This window comes from Pithys albifrons, chromosome 5 (assembly GCF_047495875.1).
Source record: "Pithys albifrons albifrons isolate INPA30051 chromosome 5, PitAlb_v1, whole genome shotgun sequence".
In the NCBI taxonomy this organism is placed as follows: domain Eukaryota; kingdom Metazoa; phylum Chordata; class Aves; order Passeriformes; family Thamnophilidae; genus Pithys; species Pithys albifrons.
This window is the reverse complement of record NC_092462.1, coordinates 26,702,935-26,722,920: the sequence shown is the minus strand read 5'-3', so window position 1 is coordinate 26,722,920 and position 19,986 is coordinate 26,702,935. Positions and strand designations below refer to the sequence as shown.

Genomic DNA, 19,986 nt, shown 5'->3' with positions numbered 1-19,986 from the left:
ATTTGTGAAGAAAACACAAGAAAGACAATATCCTCTTTTTATATACAGTCACCTGTCACATAAGGCCAACTTCTTTAAGCTTGCAGAAGGAGAGGGAAATAAAAAAGCTAAGGGCACAGCAAAGCAAAAAAGAACCAAACCAGATGTTCCCAGTGCCTGGCCACCTTTTAACACTGTCTCTGATGTTGAGCTGTTTCCACCTTGAGACCATTGAGAAGCACAAGAACCATCTATTTATTTTAAGGGCCAAAATCCAAGCTGGCTCTGGACTTTTGCCTGAGAAAACAGTGAAGACACAGCACTGAAACTCTCAGAATATTTTCCTCTCCCGAGGTTTCGGTTTTTTATCTCTGTGTGTGTTGAATACTTCCTATTCATTTGGAGGTAAATTGAAGCTCCACTGGTTGTAAATCAGCTTTAGCCACAGGTTAAGGCATCATAAGTTTCTGCCAGTCACATATTCCCAGAACTGTGAAACACACAGTGGTTTTTCTATCTTAAGATGTCCCTAAACACTCATAGTCATTCTTACTTTTATGAAAGATGACAGCATTGCAGCCTGTGGCATGTGGTTTTGATTCCTAATTGCTTCTGAGGAGGAAGATTATGTGGTCAGCAACCAGTGCAGATATGATTGCTGTCTGAATTTAAAAAGATTTAAACAGTTGTGGTGATATTGTACCTTGACAATTTGTAACATTTTGAATTGACAAAATCCAAAATCCTTTGAAAGAAAAAGCCTAATTCTGAGACTTGGGAATATCTGCTGTGAACTAGCAGTTAAAGTCCTGTACTTTCTAATTTTGAAATAAAGGTTTAGCAAAATCAAAATCATAGCCTCCCAGAGGTACTGCCTAATGCTTCTGGGCTCCTTTTTATTCCATGCTTTTGGCTTCTGAGGGCCTGTGAAGAATATGTGCAGTAAGTAGGAAGGGAGGTTTTTTGTTTGATTTCTTATATTTGGAATATTCTTCTATTTGACCTCTGTACAAAACTCAGATTCTGCAACAGTGTCTTCCTTCTATTCAAGACAAGATCTGCAGAGCCACAGGATCCTTGGGGCTTTTAAAGCAAAAAATAATCCATCACCTTTTAGTCTCCATGTTCAGAAGGTTCCATTGCTCTAAAGTGTGTGAAAGACATAAACTGCTATTGCTCTTTTTCTCTAAATGTCAATGCGTTTAGATAACGAGAAAAGTTTTTTGTAAAAATCAAATCAGCAAGCTTGAGTTGGAGAAAGATCCCAGATTATATGAATATCCAACTCCAAATGCCTGCTTGAAATGTCAGTGTGACAGCTTAAACATTAGGTTGTGTATAGATCAAGTAAAGAGCATCAGAGTATCAGGCAGGTAATTAGTTTCTTTTTATTCTTTTTTGTGCTTCTGACATACTCTTTATGCCAGTACAGATTTGCAGACTCTCTTCCCTGTGGAAAGTGCTGCAATTATTCAGGGACTGTCTACCTGCTTCTGACATCTTCTGTCATGCATATCATGAATTTCCATATTGGAATTTCAGACACTGCTGCAGGAATGGCTGCTTTCCCAACACATATATTGTAAAATTGCATTGCTTGAGAAAATAGGTATAGTATACTGTGAGGAAAACAGACCTTTGCCTACCTGAGATTCTTCTGCATTTTTCACCTCATATTTTTTTCAGGTAAAGGAAAATGGAGGTCTTTGCCTCAGAGGAGCTTCTAGGTCAATTCTGCAGGAATTCTTTTGTAAGGACTTGCCTTTGTTTTGCACCAAGAATCTCAAGTCTGAGTTAGCTTCCTATGTTTTCTTTCTGATGAAATTGAATTGTGAAGCTGATGGGTCGCATAAAAGTACTACCTGTCCTAGTCTCACAAACGTCCCAGCTTCCAAACATGTGTGGAGTGTAGAGTGTGCTGTGGTTTCCTACTTGCCCACATGTCCAAGGCCCTTTCCAGTAAGAAGCAAGTATTGTGGCATGTGCTCTGGTTCTTCCTCCAAGACAGAGGCAGGATACAGACAAGAAGAGCACCAGATGCTGTGAAACAGTCCCTACAGTCTTTGTTTTCTAATTTCTCTTATTGCAAGAAGTGGAATAAATTTCTTGAAGAGTATGAGATATGGTAACAATAGTAGATAACAGTGGTTTTCAGCTTGTTCCTCAGAATGTACCACAAGTCTAATACACACGTTGAGTAACCTGTGACCTACTCAAGCAATGTGTACCTTAACTTACCAAAAGTTGAAAATAACTTTAATGCATTTAAAATTCTGGGAACATTCATGTTCTCCTTTCAGTGAAATAGGAAATCTAGTGACTCTAGTGAAAGGATGGCAATTTGCTCAACCTGAGAATCTGCTGCCATATTTTCTTTGTTTATAATGAAGTCCTGTGTTAGTAAACATAAAGAAAATCAAGTTTCAGGTGACACTGTGAGAGAGGGCAGTAATAATCTTTCTCCCTCTCAGTCAGGAGAGGTTTGCTTGGACCATATGCAGAGAATGACAATGTTTGAGTTCTCTGGCATGAGTTCTGCTTTGGCGCATGACAGCTCAACATTCAAGACAGGGAATAGCTTTCCCTGTTTCCAGTGTAAGAATTTGTGGGTTATGACATGGTCGTGGAAGGATTGAGGAGGTGGGAGATTTAGTTGTTTCATATAGAGGTCTCTCATTCTCTCTTAAAAATCTTTCCAGATTGTCAGAGTGCCAGTGTGCTTCTATTGTTCTCCTCTCCTTGTGGTTGAGGTGCTTGGGAGACCTCTTTGCAAGGGTTCTTTTGGCTCCATGTGTTGCAGTGTCAGGAAGAATCTGTTTCTTCTTTGAGTCAGGAAATTTCAATTTCTTTTTAGGTGAGATGGAGGCTTAGGTTTAACTTTAAAAGATGTGACTGCATATATCTTTAATGTTAGAAGGGAATGTAAGAATGACTAGTTAGTTGCAATTTGTGTCTGGTTTCCATGGCACTTGAAAGCTCTGCAGATCTATTTTCTACAAGAGTTGAAGGTATAATTTTTCTGTGCAGGAAAGATTAAGAGGATTCAGAGGAAGGCCAAGCAGTGGAGTGACCAAAGGGATTAAGTTTTGAAATATTAGGTGGAACTAGTAAAATGGATGCTGTGCAAGAGAGAAGGCCAGAAGTTTCCATAGTTTTTCAACCTTTTCAGTTGTGCTCTGCTTCTTGTAATTCTTCCTGCTTCCCATGCCATTTTTCTTCAGTCTTGGTGATAAGGACTCCTGAATACCATACAAGAGTTTTTCTGTTTTATCTTCTTATTTTCAGAGTGACTAATATAAGAATTTGTGATTCCAGTCTACCCAAGAACTAGGATTGTTGGTTGCAGACTCTTCGTGAGAGCTTAGAGCCAGTGATGAAAAATATCAAAGGCTGGCACTGATAGAGTAACATTTTCAGATTCATAAACTGCAATAGGATAAAGATTGTGTGATGGCTTTCTTTCTAATTTTCATGTGTGAGACTTTTTGGTACTTCTATGTTTAAAGTATTTTAAACTAGTGCATACAAATAAATATTTAGAATATCAAAATCTGAAATGTTTTCAGCTCATTTTTTTAGAAGTAAATATGTTCAGTGTATTAATCAACCACTTATCACGAAAAGAAAACTTCCATATATTATTTTATCCTCCAAAATTGGATTTAAAGGCAGATAAGTAATTTTACAGATGTTTTGCATGAACAGAACGCTCCAGAATTACCAAAGAACTCAGGTAGAGGTATCTCTTTGCAAAAGAAATCTATACTGTCATGATTAACCCAAATGCAAAATCCCTCAGCTTTAAGATATATTGTTTTTCAGACTAGTACTTTTGTGCTTATGCAGTCTTGCTGGGCATCCGTTCAAGACAATAAAACTTAACATTACTGCTTTTAGTAGTTATTCAGAATAAAGAGGATGTTATTCCAAAGGATATAGCTATTTTTGTGAAGGACAGTGGAAAAGCATAACCTTGTAGTTAAGTCTGCAAAATGTCACATCTTTAAAATGAATTAATATTATTTTTTTATCTTAGATTAAAATTAACAAAATGAACTCACAGGGACCAAGCAGACCTGGCTGGGAAGTACTACTGGTTTCAATTTAGCCTTTCAGGCCAATGGTCAAGGCCAGATTCTCAGCTGCTGTGAATCTTCATAGCTCCTCTGGGAGGCTACTAATTGTGATTTTGTTTCCCATGGCCAGAGTTCTGTAGGTGCCTCCTTTGTTAAGCATGTGGTAGCATATTCATAGTAAATTTTATAAGGTGTTGTTCCTAAGCTGTTTAGCCGCAAAAGTTTATGAGAAGTATCAGATGGAGTGAAATTCTCAGCCTGTGCCTTTCACAGCAACTATTCTTTTTTTCTACAGTACAATTGCATTGGGCTTAGCATACAGGAAATCTCAGGAAAAAAGGGTTTTGGCATTTTTTAACCTCTGTACTTCAGTGATGGCTACCACAACAATGAATAAAAGAATGAAGATAAAAAGCTCTTCTGGAGCAGTAATTAATAGTTATTGTTGCTTTTTTCTTCAGTTAAGATAGATAATGTGTGAGGGGGGCACTGCTTTATCGAAAGTTCTAAGAGGCTTTGCATCATAGTTAATCTGTTTTCTTAGATGGACATTCTTGTATCTAGGTGATTCATCAATGCTAAAGCACTGCACATTTCAATACTAGTACTCTAGAAACTGCAGTCTTTATGAAACACTCCTCAACACGCAGGAACATGTTTTCAGAATTATATAGTATTCCTTTTACACAGAGAAAATACGATCAGTGGGTAGCACATGGGCTCCACTGAAATGCCTGTGAATGCTTTGTATGATACCTGCACTTCCTCTTTGTGCACATCTGCTGGTTCAGGTTTCCATCTTCAGTTCTTTATGCTGTCATCATCATTATCATGGCTGGGCTTCGTGAACGAAGATTTGAGAAGGGCTCTCCCCATGTGGATGTGCCCTTAGAGCCTGTGCAGTGGGTTTTTTAGGTGAGGCACAGCTTGCATGGAACTGGCCCTACCTTTAGCTCCTGAGGTTCATCTGCCACAGCCGAGCGAACTTGGACGGTGACAGTGAAGTCCTTGGGACTAGAACCTACAGCCCTCAGTATTCCCAGGAAGTCTCCCATCCAAGTACTAACTGGGGCTGATCCTGCTGAGCTTCTGAGATCTGACAGGATCGGGTGTCAGGGAGACATTTAACTGCCTTTTATGCCATGAGACTGGAAAGAAATGTGTTGGATATTGGGAAAAATTTCTTCATGGAAATGGTCGTCAAGCATTAGACCAGGCTGCCCAAGGAAGTGATTGAATCACCATCCTTGGGGGTATTTAGAAGGTGCATAGATGTGGCACTGAGGGACATAGTTTAGTGCTGGACCTGGCAGAGTTAGGTGAACAGTTGGGCTTGATGATCTTAAAGGTCTTTTCCATTCTAAGTGATTCCATTATTCTGTTCTAAGTGCTTAATGATTCTTACAGGCAGCAAAGGGGAAATACCTGTTCTCAGGAACAGTTTTGGAACTTCTTTTGTTTCATAGAAATAGAGACACAATACTTGTTATAGGCCTTCTAGTTACAAAGAGCTTTTACTTTACATAGAAAGTATGGAAGATAAAAAATTTGTTTTGTTTGTTTTGCTGGTTTTTGATTTATTTTTGTTTTGTTTTGTTTTGTTTGCAAGTCTTTGGAATAAGAGTCTTTGTACAACAGTGTATTATAGAATCGATTGGGTTGGAAAAGACCTCTGAGATCATTGAGTCCAACCCTTGGTCCAACTCTAGTCCATTTATCAGATCATGGCACTCAGCGCCACGTCCAATCTGCGTTTAAAAATCTCTAGGGATGGTGAATCCACCACCTCTCTGGGCAGCCCATTCCAATGCCTGATTACTCTCTCTGTAAAGAATTTTTTTCTGATATCCAACTTAAATTTCCCCTGGCAGAGCTTAAGCCCGTGCCCCCTTGTCCTATTGCTGAATGCCTGGGAGAAGAGACCAGCCCCCACCTGGCTAAAACTTCCCTTCAGGTAGTTCTAGACAGTGATGAGGTCACCTCTGAGCCTCCTCTTCTCCAGGCTAAACAACCCCAGCTCCCTCAGCCTCTCCCCATAGTGCTTGTGCTCCAGTCCCTTCACCAGCCTTGTTGCTCTTCTTTGGACTCGCTCCAGCACCTCAATATCCTTTCTGAACTGAGGGGCCCAGAACTGAACAAAAATATAGAACGCTTCATGATTTGCACCATTGTGTCCTATTTTACTGTATAACTTATTCGGTAAAAAAAACATTCACTTTTTCATTATGTTTGTGTTAGGCATTTTCATTTGGTGTTTGTGCTCACTGTCCATGAACTCTGACACCTTGTAAAACAGTCTCAGACTTGCAAATAGAAAATGCCCCAAGTTTTTATTTCATACATTTCTTCAAATGTTAAACAATTGAGTACCTAGAAATTGAATACAAAAATACCTTGAGAGGGTTGCTAGTTCACACCCTGAATTACTGCTTTTTGAAACAGCAACTTTAACATTTACAGGGTAGAATTTCCTTGCTTTGCAGCTTGCTAAAACACAAGGAACAGATTAAGCATAAAAGGAAAATATAATTCTAACATTAGAAAAGAGTTATAAGTATAATTCTGGACTCAGAATTTTGTTTTAACTACATTTAGGTCAATATTTTCAGTTTGGTTTTTTTGGTGGTTTGTTTTGTTGTGGGGTTTTTTTATTTATTTTATTCCACACAGTTATTTGTCAAGGCCCAACTGGAGTGTCCAGCTTCATTCAGTAATTTCTATGATGCAAAGATTTGACCACATATGATCTCTGGGTGTCTGCTGATTTTCAAAAATAGTGATTGAAGAATGGCATTCATAGTGGAAATATTATTGTCTTTTAAAAACACAATTGCATAGAAGACTTTTATACACATTTGTTTATCCTTGGTTTCACAGTTTTCCAAGTGCTTAAGTGTTATCAAATAATTCTTAATCTTCAGAGCAACACAGAGAGCAATTAAATTTCCTTGAAGCAACACATCTTTTTCCATCTTCCTGCTGTGGAGCTATTTGAATGAGAACCTAATACAGTGAAGCCCTGCAATAACCTGCCTAGATAGTTTACTCAATTGCACATGATGGCAAAGGTTTCTTCTGAAGTGTTCATGATACCTGAGTGAGAACTATTTTTTATTTTCATTATATTTAGTTATCTTCCTATTCTGGAAACCTCTTGTAACCAAAATTTTCAGCCCTCACAGTTGAAGTTTCTTCATGAATTTGTATCAGTTTAAAGAAGAGTAGCATAACGTTCAGAAACACTAAGCAGCCACTTCATCTTAACAGTTTCTTTGGAATTTTTAAGCCTAGATTCTTTTTGTAAAATGAGCTTTTTAACATCTATTTCCAGTGATTTAGGAGTCAATTCTAAGCATCCCTACATGGAAACTCTGGCAGCTTCCAATGTTACAGGCAAAAGACACATATTTACTGTCAACATAATCTGCATAGACCATTATAGAGTGATTCTTTTATCAATGATATATATATATATATATATCTTATATGCATAGGTAGTTGAAAGAATTTTACAGCTCTTGTTTTAAAAGTTTCTTTTTGTGTTACCTCCTCCATGTATCCACGTGATCGTGACAGAGACCAAGTGGCAATATGTTACCTGTGGTAGTAGGTGGAGCCTCCAGCCACTGAAGATTACTGCATGTTTCATATGTCTGTGGTCATGGCAAAGCCGAGGCTTTGGGTTTCAGGGGAATGAGATGGGGAGCAGCGGTAGCAGCTCTTTGCACTGGCTGCCTTGAACCAGTGACAGAGTAACTGTCCAAAGTGAAGTTTAGCTGAGATTGCCTTTGCAAAGCATCCCTTTGGTTGCACTGGAGCAAACCGCAGGGCTTGGGTATTACTGCAGCTGTTAGGGAACACAGAACTGTTCAAGAAAAAAAAAGAAAAAAACAAAGCAATCTGAGGAACTGGTAGGAAACTTTCATGTATTTCTTGCCTTCTGCCCTTGTCTCAAGACCTACATAGTAATTTTGATTGCTGGTCTTATTGTCTGTTCATCAAGTGGGCAACACAGCACACTTCCCAATTCAGTAGAATAATCAAGGGGAAAAAATCCACATGTTCATATTGAATTTCCTGTATAGATTCTTCTAAAAGTTATCATTTAAACCTCTAGAAGTGAGTTGAAGTCTTGTTTTCTTTCTTCTAGATATTATTGGTTTGCTTATTTCTATTTCTCCAGTGTGATTCTATACCTAGGTCAGAGATTGCAGGTAAACTCATAGAAAATAGAAACAATTTTTATTTTTAAGTAGTTTTCTGTTAGTAATTTAATTTTAAGTTTTCTGTTAAGTAGCTGCTGGCAGGCTTATGTGGGAGAGGGCAAGAGCTGTCAATGGATGAGCTGTTAAGTTTCCAGTGGCTTTGAGCTTCTTTCTCAATGCTGGGAAGCACTACTGTAAAGAAAAAATTGTTTCTATTCAGCTATGTTTTGCAGTCTGGACATTGTAAGGATAAGAAGCATGTGTACCCTGTGTACATTAGGAAATGTATTGCTTTAGGTAAACTTATTTGAAATTGGTTTTCTGAGCATACCATTTCTGAAGGTAGCTGTAGTCTTGAGGGCTGTTCTTGTCATCAGGTGGCATGGTAACTCAATGGATGTGAGACATCAGAGCTACTTCCACTGTGAGTAAAGGCTTAAGCACCAAAAATGGAAAAGTGTTACTTGCATAAAATACTTATTGATAAGTATCTGCTGCTTCTTTTCTCTGAATTATTTTTTTAAAATGCACTAAGAGCAAGACTATGCTAATATATAAATATTTTCATATTCAGTAACTCATCTGGAGAAGCTGGAATGATGTCAGGGATGAGGGGGAAATTGTGGGAAAAGATCTTTTCATGGAGATACCTGCAGTGTCTTGAATTATATCCATCCCGTGGGCTGACAGCAGCAAGCATCAGGCAAAAGTTTTCAACAGAGCAGCACATTTAACAGTTTACTTTGGGAGATAGTATTAGTAAGTGCATTATCATTGTTGCCTTAAGAGACTACAGAAAACAGGACTCTAGCCAACTTAGTGTATGATAAGATAAAAAGGGTCGGTCCTTTAATTTCCAGGCCTAGGGCCTACAGGAATACCCATTGATATGAGCCCTCAAACACTGGCTTCCATGGTTTTTATAATAATGTCCATCCAATCCCTGTTCACCCATACCCCGTTCTGCCCCATTTCGTCCCCTGGCACAGCCTGTCAGGAATTGAGTCTGGGGGAGTCTGCAACCTCCTCTTCATCATCCGTCATCTTTGCAGCATGCAGGGTGCTTGAAGGTCTTCCGGTGTTCTGGGCTTGAAGGTCACTCTGCTTGTATTTATGTCTCGTGGTGCAGGCCTCGAGGTATTTTTCAGCCTTCTGCCTTGAAGATGAGTCTAAACAGCTAAAGGAATTTTAAGAGGTGGATATGGGATAAGGGTTAGTGTGCATAAACATTGAACATAAGCTACTAGAAATACTGTTATACTAAAATCTACATTCACTACAATTAAAATCACTTCTAAAATCTATAAAAATTAAAAAACCTTGAGGCATCATTGTTTTACCTTCATATAGTAGTATTGTATGGAGGGCTCCCAAATGATAATTTAATGTAGCTAAAGGTTTTATTTTTATCTTAAATAGTAAGAAACTGAACGAGCAGTATCCATTTCTGGGATATCATACTAGTTGGCATGAGCTATGAGAGCAGTCTTCAGTTTGGCCTACTGTTGGAGGGGTTTTTTGTAAGACCTGAAAACAATCCCAAAATTATTATGCAAAATGTCAGCAGACAACTGATGTCAAGGATGGAGACACTTGGAACCTATTTTTGTAATGTTGATGTGGAAAAGCTCTAGTTTGAGCATTAATCTCTTGGAGTTTTTAAGATGCTAGACAAACTTGTGTCTTTCTCATGGAAGAAGAAGAGGATGGAGTCAGGCACTCAAAGAAAGGGAAAAAAAGTTTGTGGAATGAGTTGCTGTATTTACTGTGCCCTGCTCAGCAGGTCACTCTCCCTCTCACGCACCTAATTTAGACAGCAAGTTTTGTGAAAAATGGTGACCTGGAGGGACTTTGCTTTGTCTGAAAAAGCAGATGATCACTATACTCGCTGCTCTGATCATCACCAGTGCTGAATGCCTGGATACTTTTGCTTTCTTTGGAAGACAAAGGAGTAAAATTGTCACCCTGCACCTCATAGGTGGCTTTCCATTATCAAAATCTGTCTTTACAGTTAAAAGAAGATGGTTACAATGCCCGAGTTCTGTTAAGACGATCAGGCAAAAGTTTCAAGAAGCAACACTGATCCGTGCTTTTGCAAGGTTTGATGCCAAACCTTAGACATATGAATCCATTTTTAAAACTACAAAGCTTTCATCCACATCAGTGGATACAGCACCCAGAATATCCACTGATGGAGCTTTCCCTTGTTAGCAGTTTAAAGGTAGATTGGAGCAACGTTCCAACAAGCCCTGCATCTGCCAACATTCTATCTAACCTCACACTAATTTAAGAATAAAATCCGCCCCACATTTTGAAGCAGCAATCCATTTGTTTTTCTGAATAAATAGAGTTCTGATATCAATCAATTCTTCGTATATTCTTTCTCACATCAGAAGGATTTGCATTCTCCAATTTTGATGTTCTGTTTTGCACCCTCATGGACTCAGAATTCACCATCTTCATATATTACCAGTAGGAATATGGAGGGAAAAGTGCGTAAGAACTATGGTGGACATGATCTGACTGTTACCAAAACAGACTGCCAAAGGGTCAAAGACATGGTTAGTTGGTCTATATTCTGGCTGCTTCTCCCCTTCTCTGGCCACCTGGATATTTCAGAGACATCAGATGAGAAATGGGTCCTGTTAATATCAATGAGACTTTGACATTATGACATTAAGCAGCTAAGCTTTCCTGAATTGCGATCTCTCTTCCTGCCTTCTCAGGTCATGGAGACAAAATGGTAGTTCTTTACTTCCCAAGAGCTTTCTAAATGATTTCTGAAGTTAATTCTTAATGATTTCTCTTAACTTGCAAATAATGGCACAAATCACATGTTTGGTATAACACAGTCACGTGTGCTGATACCTAGAATGTGAGAAGATTTTGAGATCTATGCTTCTATCTTAAATTTTTTTGCATAAACCTTGTTTTTATGCTGCCAAGAAGATGTATTAGTTTGGACACACAGCTGGCTGTTAGCTGGTATAAGAGAGAGAAAAAACACAGTCAACTTAATGCTGAAAGATTTGTCATTACTAGCAGAAACAGATGGTATGGAAAAGATTAGAAGGGGGAAAATTTGAGTATTGCAGTTTGTAGGTAGATCAGTTCCAAAACTGAAGAAAAAAGATTCATTGTGGATTTTGAGCATAAAGTTTTGCTTTTCCTCATGTATAAACATCAGCTGGTTTTGGCCCATTATCAGAATGCTTACACTATAAGACAGTCTTAATTAGTCATTTCAGTTTAAATTGGCTGGAGTTATGATACTAATTGAATTGTTTTCCCTTTACAGGGACCTCAGGGGCCTCCAGGACAAAAGGTATAGTATAAACAACAGTATTGTGAAAGTGCTTATTCCTCCTGGTGCCAAATTGAAAGCAGAAAAGGTGAATGGGATTAGCTACTGTACATTGCATTGAATCAGTTAGTTTAGGTTCTGAATTTTGTTTTTGCAAATGCAGTCGTTAATGGGAGACATCAGATTTCTCATTTCCCCCATCATAGGAAGTTCAAGCAATGCAGAGCAGACTGTTTTCAATCTGTCTGCTTAACTTTCAGGTGAAAAGGTCACTATAATTTTCTTATTCATGCACTGGTACAATTAGGAAACCAAAGTTAAAGCGTTGTGAGAGGTGGGGAGATGAAGTTTCTGATTAAATGCATGTCCTTACTCAAGTAGATCAGTGCCATATGACTAAAGAATTGACCAGCAGAAACAAAGGACATAGGTGTTGCTGATAAATGGTGCTTGGTTGGTGGTGTTCAGGTGGTCTGCCGGTGTCTTCCTGTTCTTTGGTAACCTGAGACCTGACTTCCTGGGAATGCTTTCAGTATTATTTACACTCATTAAAGCTGGCTGCTGCAGTTTGATTGAGTGAGTTTAGGATTTATGGAATTGCACCATTAAAACAGTCCTCAAAACACCAGCCGTAACAGCTTAGTGAGTGGTATACCACCAAGGAGAGTAATTTTCTAGTTGATTTCAGAAGATTAAAAAGTTGTATGAAAGATATTTAATAAAACAGGCTTAATTTATATAAAAGAGAAGAAGAGGAAAGGAATAAGTAGTATTGATGTGAGAAGGATGTCTCTTTTTCTTCTTCTGAGATAATGTTCTTAGAGTATAAGTTTGCTAAAATGAAACTTTTTTAACAAAGGAAAGAAAAGCCTGTGATATGTAAAAATGTAATCCCAAAGCATACAAATTGGTGGAATTTTGGCAGCTGTGAGTTTTCAGAGTTTAGAGGGTGAAGAAAAGAGCTACCTTTCATGTTTGGCAATGCAGGAATATGGCGTTTTAAAGCTGTACTGATGTCTAAGTTGACATTATAAAATTATACCCTAAGACTCTGTGAGGGGGCTATTTTGCATGAATAGCATCAGCAAAACCCGTGTGCTGATGAGCTTTTGAATATCTGATAAACTTCTGCTTCATCTGGTAGAAGCACCTTTATTTACACCATGTGTTTCATAAGAAGAATCATCAGCTGTCACTGAGAGGAGGAACTGTTAGAAATAGGATAGTTTATTGAAGCTGATAGTTTAATGCTCTCCTGAGCTTTGCCTTCTAGTTTCCTGGAAAATTATACAAAGATGTAAAAATGTTCACTAGGACTCCTTTACCCTGCCTATAAGTCATGATTATGCATCCAGCAAGAGGAGACAACAAGAATGCCCAAGTGGAGGGCTTTGGGAGGAAGGGGAGGGCATTCTTGGTCATGGAAATATACTGAGATGCAGTGTATTATTTCTCACTGATTTAAAGTTCTGTTACTAGCTCTTGGAGGTTTTCTGAGATCCTTTTCTTGTTTCATAGGATTCCCCAAGTCTATTCATTGACAAACGTGTATCCATTTTCGATGCATTCCCTTTGGGTGTTGGTGCCCTTTGACTAAACCATTTCTAGTGAAACCTCTAACCAGTATGAATAGAGGGGGAAGTGCCATGCACAGCTCTTCCAGTTTCCTTGCTGAGCAGCACCATTTTAATATGAAAAGAGGAGAGTGCTGTGTAAGCATATGCAGTTTTCCTGCTTTCCTTGTGTGTCATGTTTTCACTGACATTCAGTAACAAGTCAGAGAAGGTCCTTCAAAAGAACTGTCCATCACACAGGAACATATAGTGTGAGTAAACAAGATCCCTCCAATGTTTTAAGTCAGTGTTAATATTTTGTTTTTCTTCTTTGCTCCTTCTGTTTGGCCTGTGCTGACTTGGAAATTTTGATCTCAGTAATACTTAATGCAGTTTAAAAGTATATCTGTAATTTGCACTGTCAGACTTAATCAGTGCAGATTTTCTCTTAAAAGCCTTAGAATAGATTGGTGCTACCAGTTATTGAGCTTCAAATGTCCCCCTAGAAGCATTAATAGTTATGTTCAGGTGCTATGTTCAATTGCATGGGATCGGTCTCAAAATTTATTGAGAGCATTAAGTGGGGTTGCACTTTAATTCTTACATTTCATGTCAACTATCCGCAATATTACAAAGCAACCATCAGCTTGAAGTTTGTTTCTGGAAGATGCCACAGAGTCATTGAAGTGTACAACCTGAGAATGTGTCTAATTAGTAAAAAATCTCAACTGAAAAGAGAGCTCAGCTTGGATAAAAATTGTTTTTTGAAAAACTCACCATTATTTCTAAGTACTGTATTAAGTGATGTTTAATTTGCTAAGCACTGGTGTCTGTTTCCCTCCAGGGTTCTGTTGGAGTGCCTGGTGTTCCAGGGAGAGATGGACAAGTGGTGAGTTCTCTGACTGTCAGCACTACCATTATTTACGTAGTGGATTAAAGCAATTTTGGGCTTGTTCACGTGGGCAATATGCAACCTTGCATCCAGAGCTTTGGTTTCAAATTAGGTTCATAGAAGTCTATACAATTTGGTTTGTGCTCTGAAATAATTTTTTCTCGTTTTACCTGAACAGGCAGCAAATGTAATTAATAAAGCTGAAAGTTTGATGTATAGATTTGATGATGGGTTCTGGAAAGAAATGCATTGTGTTTCTTTACACAGAATTTTTGCAAACTGAGGCTTTTTTACTTTTGGTTAACTCAGTCTCACAATGTAAACACTTATGCTGATATTGGGTATTTTTACAGTGCCAATATGTTGCTAATTCAACCTATAAATAGAGAATTAAACTGAAAACACAGGTGGAGAATAATGTGAAATTGAACTTTGGGGACAGCAATGCAGAGAAATGAATCAAACAGAAATGTTCTTGAACATAACTGGGAGGAAATGATAACTCAGGCAAGTCACTGTCATGTCTTAGTGCCATCACCAAGTAAACTCATAGCAGAAGAGCCTCCATAAGGAGAGGTCACAGTAAAGCAGCAGGACTGTTTTCACAGCATTGCTAAGGTTTCTTGACAAATCTGGGTGATGAAGTTTAAATAATATCCCTCCCTGACTGTAAACTGTGTTATCCATCTGTTGTTCTCACAAGCACAAGTACTCCTAGTGAAGTTCAAAAGCAATGGCCAGGGATGCCAATAGTAAAATGCATGATACATGTGTTCAACAGATTTAAGCAGCAATAGATGGTCTCGTATAAGAATCATATTAGATAATCATCTCTTCTGCCACCCTCACCAAAGCTCTAGGAATAAAAGTGCTAAGATGTTTGAAATAATATGAAAGAAATTTGCATAGAGACCTCAGATTTTTTCCTTCATATTTTATAGCTGTATTCAGTTGCAACATGAGTGGTGGGCAGTGCTTACCAACTCAGGTGCTGTTGCTGGGCCAAAGTCTGAGTGAAAAGGCAGTGAAGATGCACTTTGTAGCATGATTTAATTTGGGTGTGCCACAAGATGCAAGAAGACTGGGTAGGGTGAAGTTGCAAACCACATGGAATAGAACAGAACTGATGATTCAAGAGCTTTATTTTTAATAGTAATCACACAAACTCCAGCCAGAAATCTTTACTCAGATGAACACAAAAATTGGATGTTGAGGAATATGTCAAATGTGCAATTAACGTGTCATTTTGGGAGACATGGAATTTTTGCAAGCTGTATGGCAAGGCTGTTGCATGGCTGTTTTTAGAGACCATGTAGACTTATTTGCAGTCATGTTTCAGGGCAAGAAAAGAAATATACTATTTCACATTATGGGAAGATGCAAGACATCTTTAAATGCTGAAATTGTGCTTTAAAAACAACTCCTAACATGTTCAGTTTATGCATTTATGTTATTTGATTTACTTCAACATTCACAATATCTTAAACTTTGAAGACATTTTAAAATTATTATCACTTCATTAACGATATCAGCATGTTCTTAGTGTAGCTGGACTATTTCACTTTTAACCTTTAAGAAATAAAAAAAAGACTAAAATAAAACAAAAGCCATACAGATACAAATAATTGCTGTTACATTTTTCAGTTTGATTTCTCAACGGCTGGTTGATACTGACTAGAAAGCACTTCCTTATGTACATAAAATGTGTTATTTTCCTATAATACTAAGCAGATGAAAAGTTGAATGTTACTATCTCTTTTAATAAATAAGTTTAAAAATTCTGTTATCTTGGAAATAGTGGTAGAAATAAAGTTAAACTGAAGCAATGTTTGTCCAAAGTTAGAAAGTATAATGCAGTCTAGTACTCATGTGTTAATATTTTGCTACCAAAAGGTCCATTCTTCCAATTTCTATGAAAAAAACAGATTCTCAGTGCAGTGTAACACAGAAGATATTGTTGAAGGAAGACCAGAGTAGTAATTTTAAGAGCTGGGCTGTGCTATGAGCCAGCTGCTGGCACTCCTGGCTTTACTCATACAGATTCATGCTGATTTGCAGAATAGTTGAATTCAACTTGAATGTATGATGCAAGTCATTCCCTTTTTAGAAGTTACGTAGTTAAAAGACTTTACAAAAGCCTTACTGTCTTGGTTGCCTTTTAATCAATGAGCTTGTTTTGTCAAACAGCAGCATGTGCAATGCACCAACTTCCAAGTTAGTATTTTTCTTAGTTTAAAAGGCAGTGAGTGTTAAGCGCATGCTTAAAATTAAGTATGTGAATGCTTGTCTCATCTGGACAATGAAATACTTTTCAGCCAATGAGTACCAGCAGTCAATTAGCTTTGCTTTCTCCTTAAGCAGGTGAGCAATACAGTTAGGTCACCTCCATCTTCTCCATGTCTCTGTAATTTTCTTTTCCTTTCCTTTCACCTCCTCTTTAATTGAAATAGTGGATTATGGGAGACAACTGACAAGTCTGACCAATAGGTATGGGAATGAGATCATAAGTTCTGAGTGCATTCAGAACAATTTTATAATCCCTTAACATATGAATCCTTCTCTTAGACAATCTCTAGATATTAGAGTAAGTGTAATTTTACACAACCCACATGTTTACTCACATGTTTTTGCAGGACTATTAACTAGTAGATTTTTCTTGTATTCAAAGTAGTAAAACCATTGCCATAAAAACTTCCAAATTTTTACCTTTTAGGCCAGCCTCAGTGAAACATTACAGGTGGTCTTGCAAGGGCATTTACAGTCTTTATTTGTTCCTACATTTGGGAAACGGTAGCCAACTTACCTTGTCAAGAACAGTGACTGGAAAGGAGCTGCCTAATAATACCTGCATCTAGAGAGAGTATTGTTCCCAGGATGGACCAAAACCTTCTGAAGTGGCACGGAAAGTCTTTCTGTCTGCTGCCTTTCCTTTGTAAACTGGTGTGCAATCCACTTTAGCAGGTTGCTTTCTAGCAAGATGTTATGGTAGATAAACTTCCCTTTCTCACTCCCTGGCAAGAGGTTCTCAGGCACTCAAATAGTATGGAAAAACATTAATCCTGCATAGAGATAGGAGGTTGCAGTGATGTAGTGGTATCAGATCCCTACATTAATTATGTTGAAATAGTCACAAAGGCCTTCCTGGAAAGTTTAGCTGTGTAAGTATAGAATATATATTCTGGTATTTGCTAAGTGGTACTGATTTGATAAGGACTCTCAGAGACTGTAGCAGCAATACAAGGGAAAAGGTGGAGGTTCCTTAACTCAGGATTGCATTTGGCCTGAAGGAACCAAGTTTCTGGAATCTGTGCAACTGACTCTATTTGTTAAAAATAGGAGTTTGTCTGGAGTGCCTAAACTTCTCCCTGTGTACTGCCATAGATTGCTTTTTCTTACATAATACTTGATATTTTGGTGGAGTTTTTGTAAAGGTGTATTGAGAACAGAATGTGTGGTCAGGATAGATCTCTTAATTTCAAATTCTTTCAGTAGATTGACAATAGCAATTTCATAAACCTCAGAAGAATTTTCCTTCTTATCAGTAGATTCAGAGTCTGGGTGTGTACATTTCCTACTGCTTTCTTCATGTTTTTTACTACTCTAATTTACACGTATTTCCCTATTACTGTGTACAGTACCATGTAGGGAACATATTTTGAAGGTAGCAATATCACATTTCTTTAGAGAAATGAGACAGGGTATACATGTACTAACATTTTTTCAAATAAAGGAAGGAAACGTCATAAATGTAGTTCACAAATTCTCAGACAAGTTTGCAGGCCAGCTGAGTCTTGTTGAAGAGCTTTTCTACTTAATTTCAGCTGGTGAGTGGGCCAGGAGAGATTTCCAGTCCTTAAACAAACAATTTCAATTTCCTTTGGAGGGGAGCAAAAAGCAAGTTGAAAGGAGGTAATTCAACCCTGGTTTGAAGTGGAAATCATAGTAATATGTCTGAGAAACCGCTTTTTTACCCTCTGTCCTCGTCTATGTGTTTTAGAGTAAAATTAAACTGCATTACGTTTGGGGCCTCTTGTGTTTCCTTATCCTTAAATTGATTACATTTTAATGACTGAAAAATATAGCAATACTGACAGGCTTTCTTTTCAGGGTGAGGTGGATATCAACCAGCTGGTGTAGACAGAGTTATGTATCTCACCAAAACAAAACCTATTTCAGAACAGCAGCCTCCAGGCTGTTTTTCTGTTACCAACAAGAGAAGTTGGGGCCTCCAGGCACGTTATTTTAAACTCGTTAATTCTGGATATGAAGGTATATGCCTTCAGGGCACAAAGCACTCCAGTAGGGAGAAGCATGTTTTCAACTGCCTTGACTCCTTTGATACAGACTCTAGTGGGTGATACATTTTCAGAACTGTTCTGAAGCAGATTTTATGAGCTCATATTGACAGATTTTTCTCACATTACCAGCGGAGCCCAAGCAGTGCTCTACCCGTTTGAGTATTCATGAAATTCAAATTCACTTCAGTGTAAGCATTAAGATGGCCCCTACTACAAGAGTATCTGAGCAAACTACTGCACCTATTTATTGAGCAGGGTGCTGAAGGTTTTTCTTCACCCAAATACAGGAAAAGACAGAGACAGTCCATCAGTGTTAATACAGGTATTCAGTTACTATAGGCTCAAGAGTGTCAGAAAGTCTTAAGAGTGTCTGGTGTGCTGTCCAAAGGAATATCTCTCTGTGTTTTCTTTGAATTATTTGAAAGTTGTGAATTGAATGGCTGGGTTGAGTATATTCTTGGATGTTAGTATTATGTTTCTCTTGCCAATTGATACCAATTGGAAGAAAAAGCTAAATGCTTCTGAGACTGAGAGCATTTTGTTGAAGCCATTTCTAGAAATTATCAGAATGTTTTGAATAGTTAGTGGTGATCCTCTATATACTCATTCAGTCATGCCTTGACATTGCAGTTTGCTGATGAAACAGTTACCTTTCTAATTCACTGCAGTAGTGACAGTAACTTACTTCATTAGACTGCTGCTATTTTTGAGGAATCAAAGTGCCTATCCTCCTGTCAGGGTATTTGGGGTTAACGTGTGGAACTGTCAGTGGCAGCTCCCCATCCACAGGTTTGCTCCTGAAACACGTTAAAGACTTCCCTGTTATTGACAGTAAACAAGCATTATAACATACCTTTTTGAAAATGCACCATCATTATTCCTCTGATGGGCACCCTGCAATTTCTCTGTAGCATATGAACAACAGCAGAACAGTCCTACTGTGTCTGCAGGCATGCTTCTGTGGATGTTGTCATCAAATAAATTACTGCAATATTTACATGCCTGCTGAGTTAAGCTGATTTGGGTAAGTGAATGAACAGTAGAACAGTAGCTGGAAACTTTTATTTCCACTAGTCTGAGACCATTTATGAATTCAGCACATTGTAGCTGAAAAAAAATGGATGCTGGTGGTGAATAACTGGGCATTTCGGTGTCTGTAAATGTCCCAGTGGCAATGTCTTTTTGTACAGTAGACGGGAGGCTAGAAAACTACCTTCTAGGACTGCATAGCTTTTGCATGAAATTTGGGTAAAGGGAGTTATTCTAGCATTTTCTAATGTTTTATAGTCTATTGTGAAGTGGGTCATGTAGTGAAAACAAAACTCTTCTTTTGGCATTGATCAAGTTGCACAAAGGCAAGCGAAAATAACTTTATATGTAACAGAAGTTAAAGGTTACCTGAACAGTATTTTTACTGCAATATTTGCATGTTTCTGAGTTTGGAGCATGACATTTGTGCATCAGCTAGTTGTGTTACTACTTTGGTACAGCAAAACCTTGATAGACAATACATTCAGGTAAGATGGTGCTGGTACCACAACATCCCACTAAGTTATTTTTCTTTCAATCATGGTATCACTTAAGCCACACATTGCTGAGGTGATATTTGGAAATCATAGCCCATCTTAGTGCCAGCACAGAGAATTTTATTTCTATTATGCTGTATCATGGTAGTAGGA

At 38.1% G+C, this 19,986-nt stretch overlaps 1 protein-coding gene across 1 annotated transcript in view; it reads left to right on the top strand.

The window, feature by feature from the left end:
- COL25A1 (collagen type XXV alpha 1 chain) overlaps positions 1-19,986 on the top strand; it is a 322,294-nt gene that overhangs the window by 233,506 nt on the left and 68,802 nt on the right. Inside the window, exons 13-14 of the mRNA XM_071555983.1 lie at positions 11,559-11,585; positions 13,962-14,006. Coding sequence (XP_071412084.1) covers positions 11,559-11,585; positions 13,962-14,006 — 72 coding nt within the window. The remainder of the gene's footprint in view (positions 1-11,558; positions 11,586-13,961; positions 14,007-19,986) is intronic.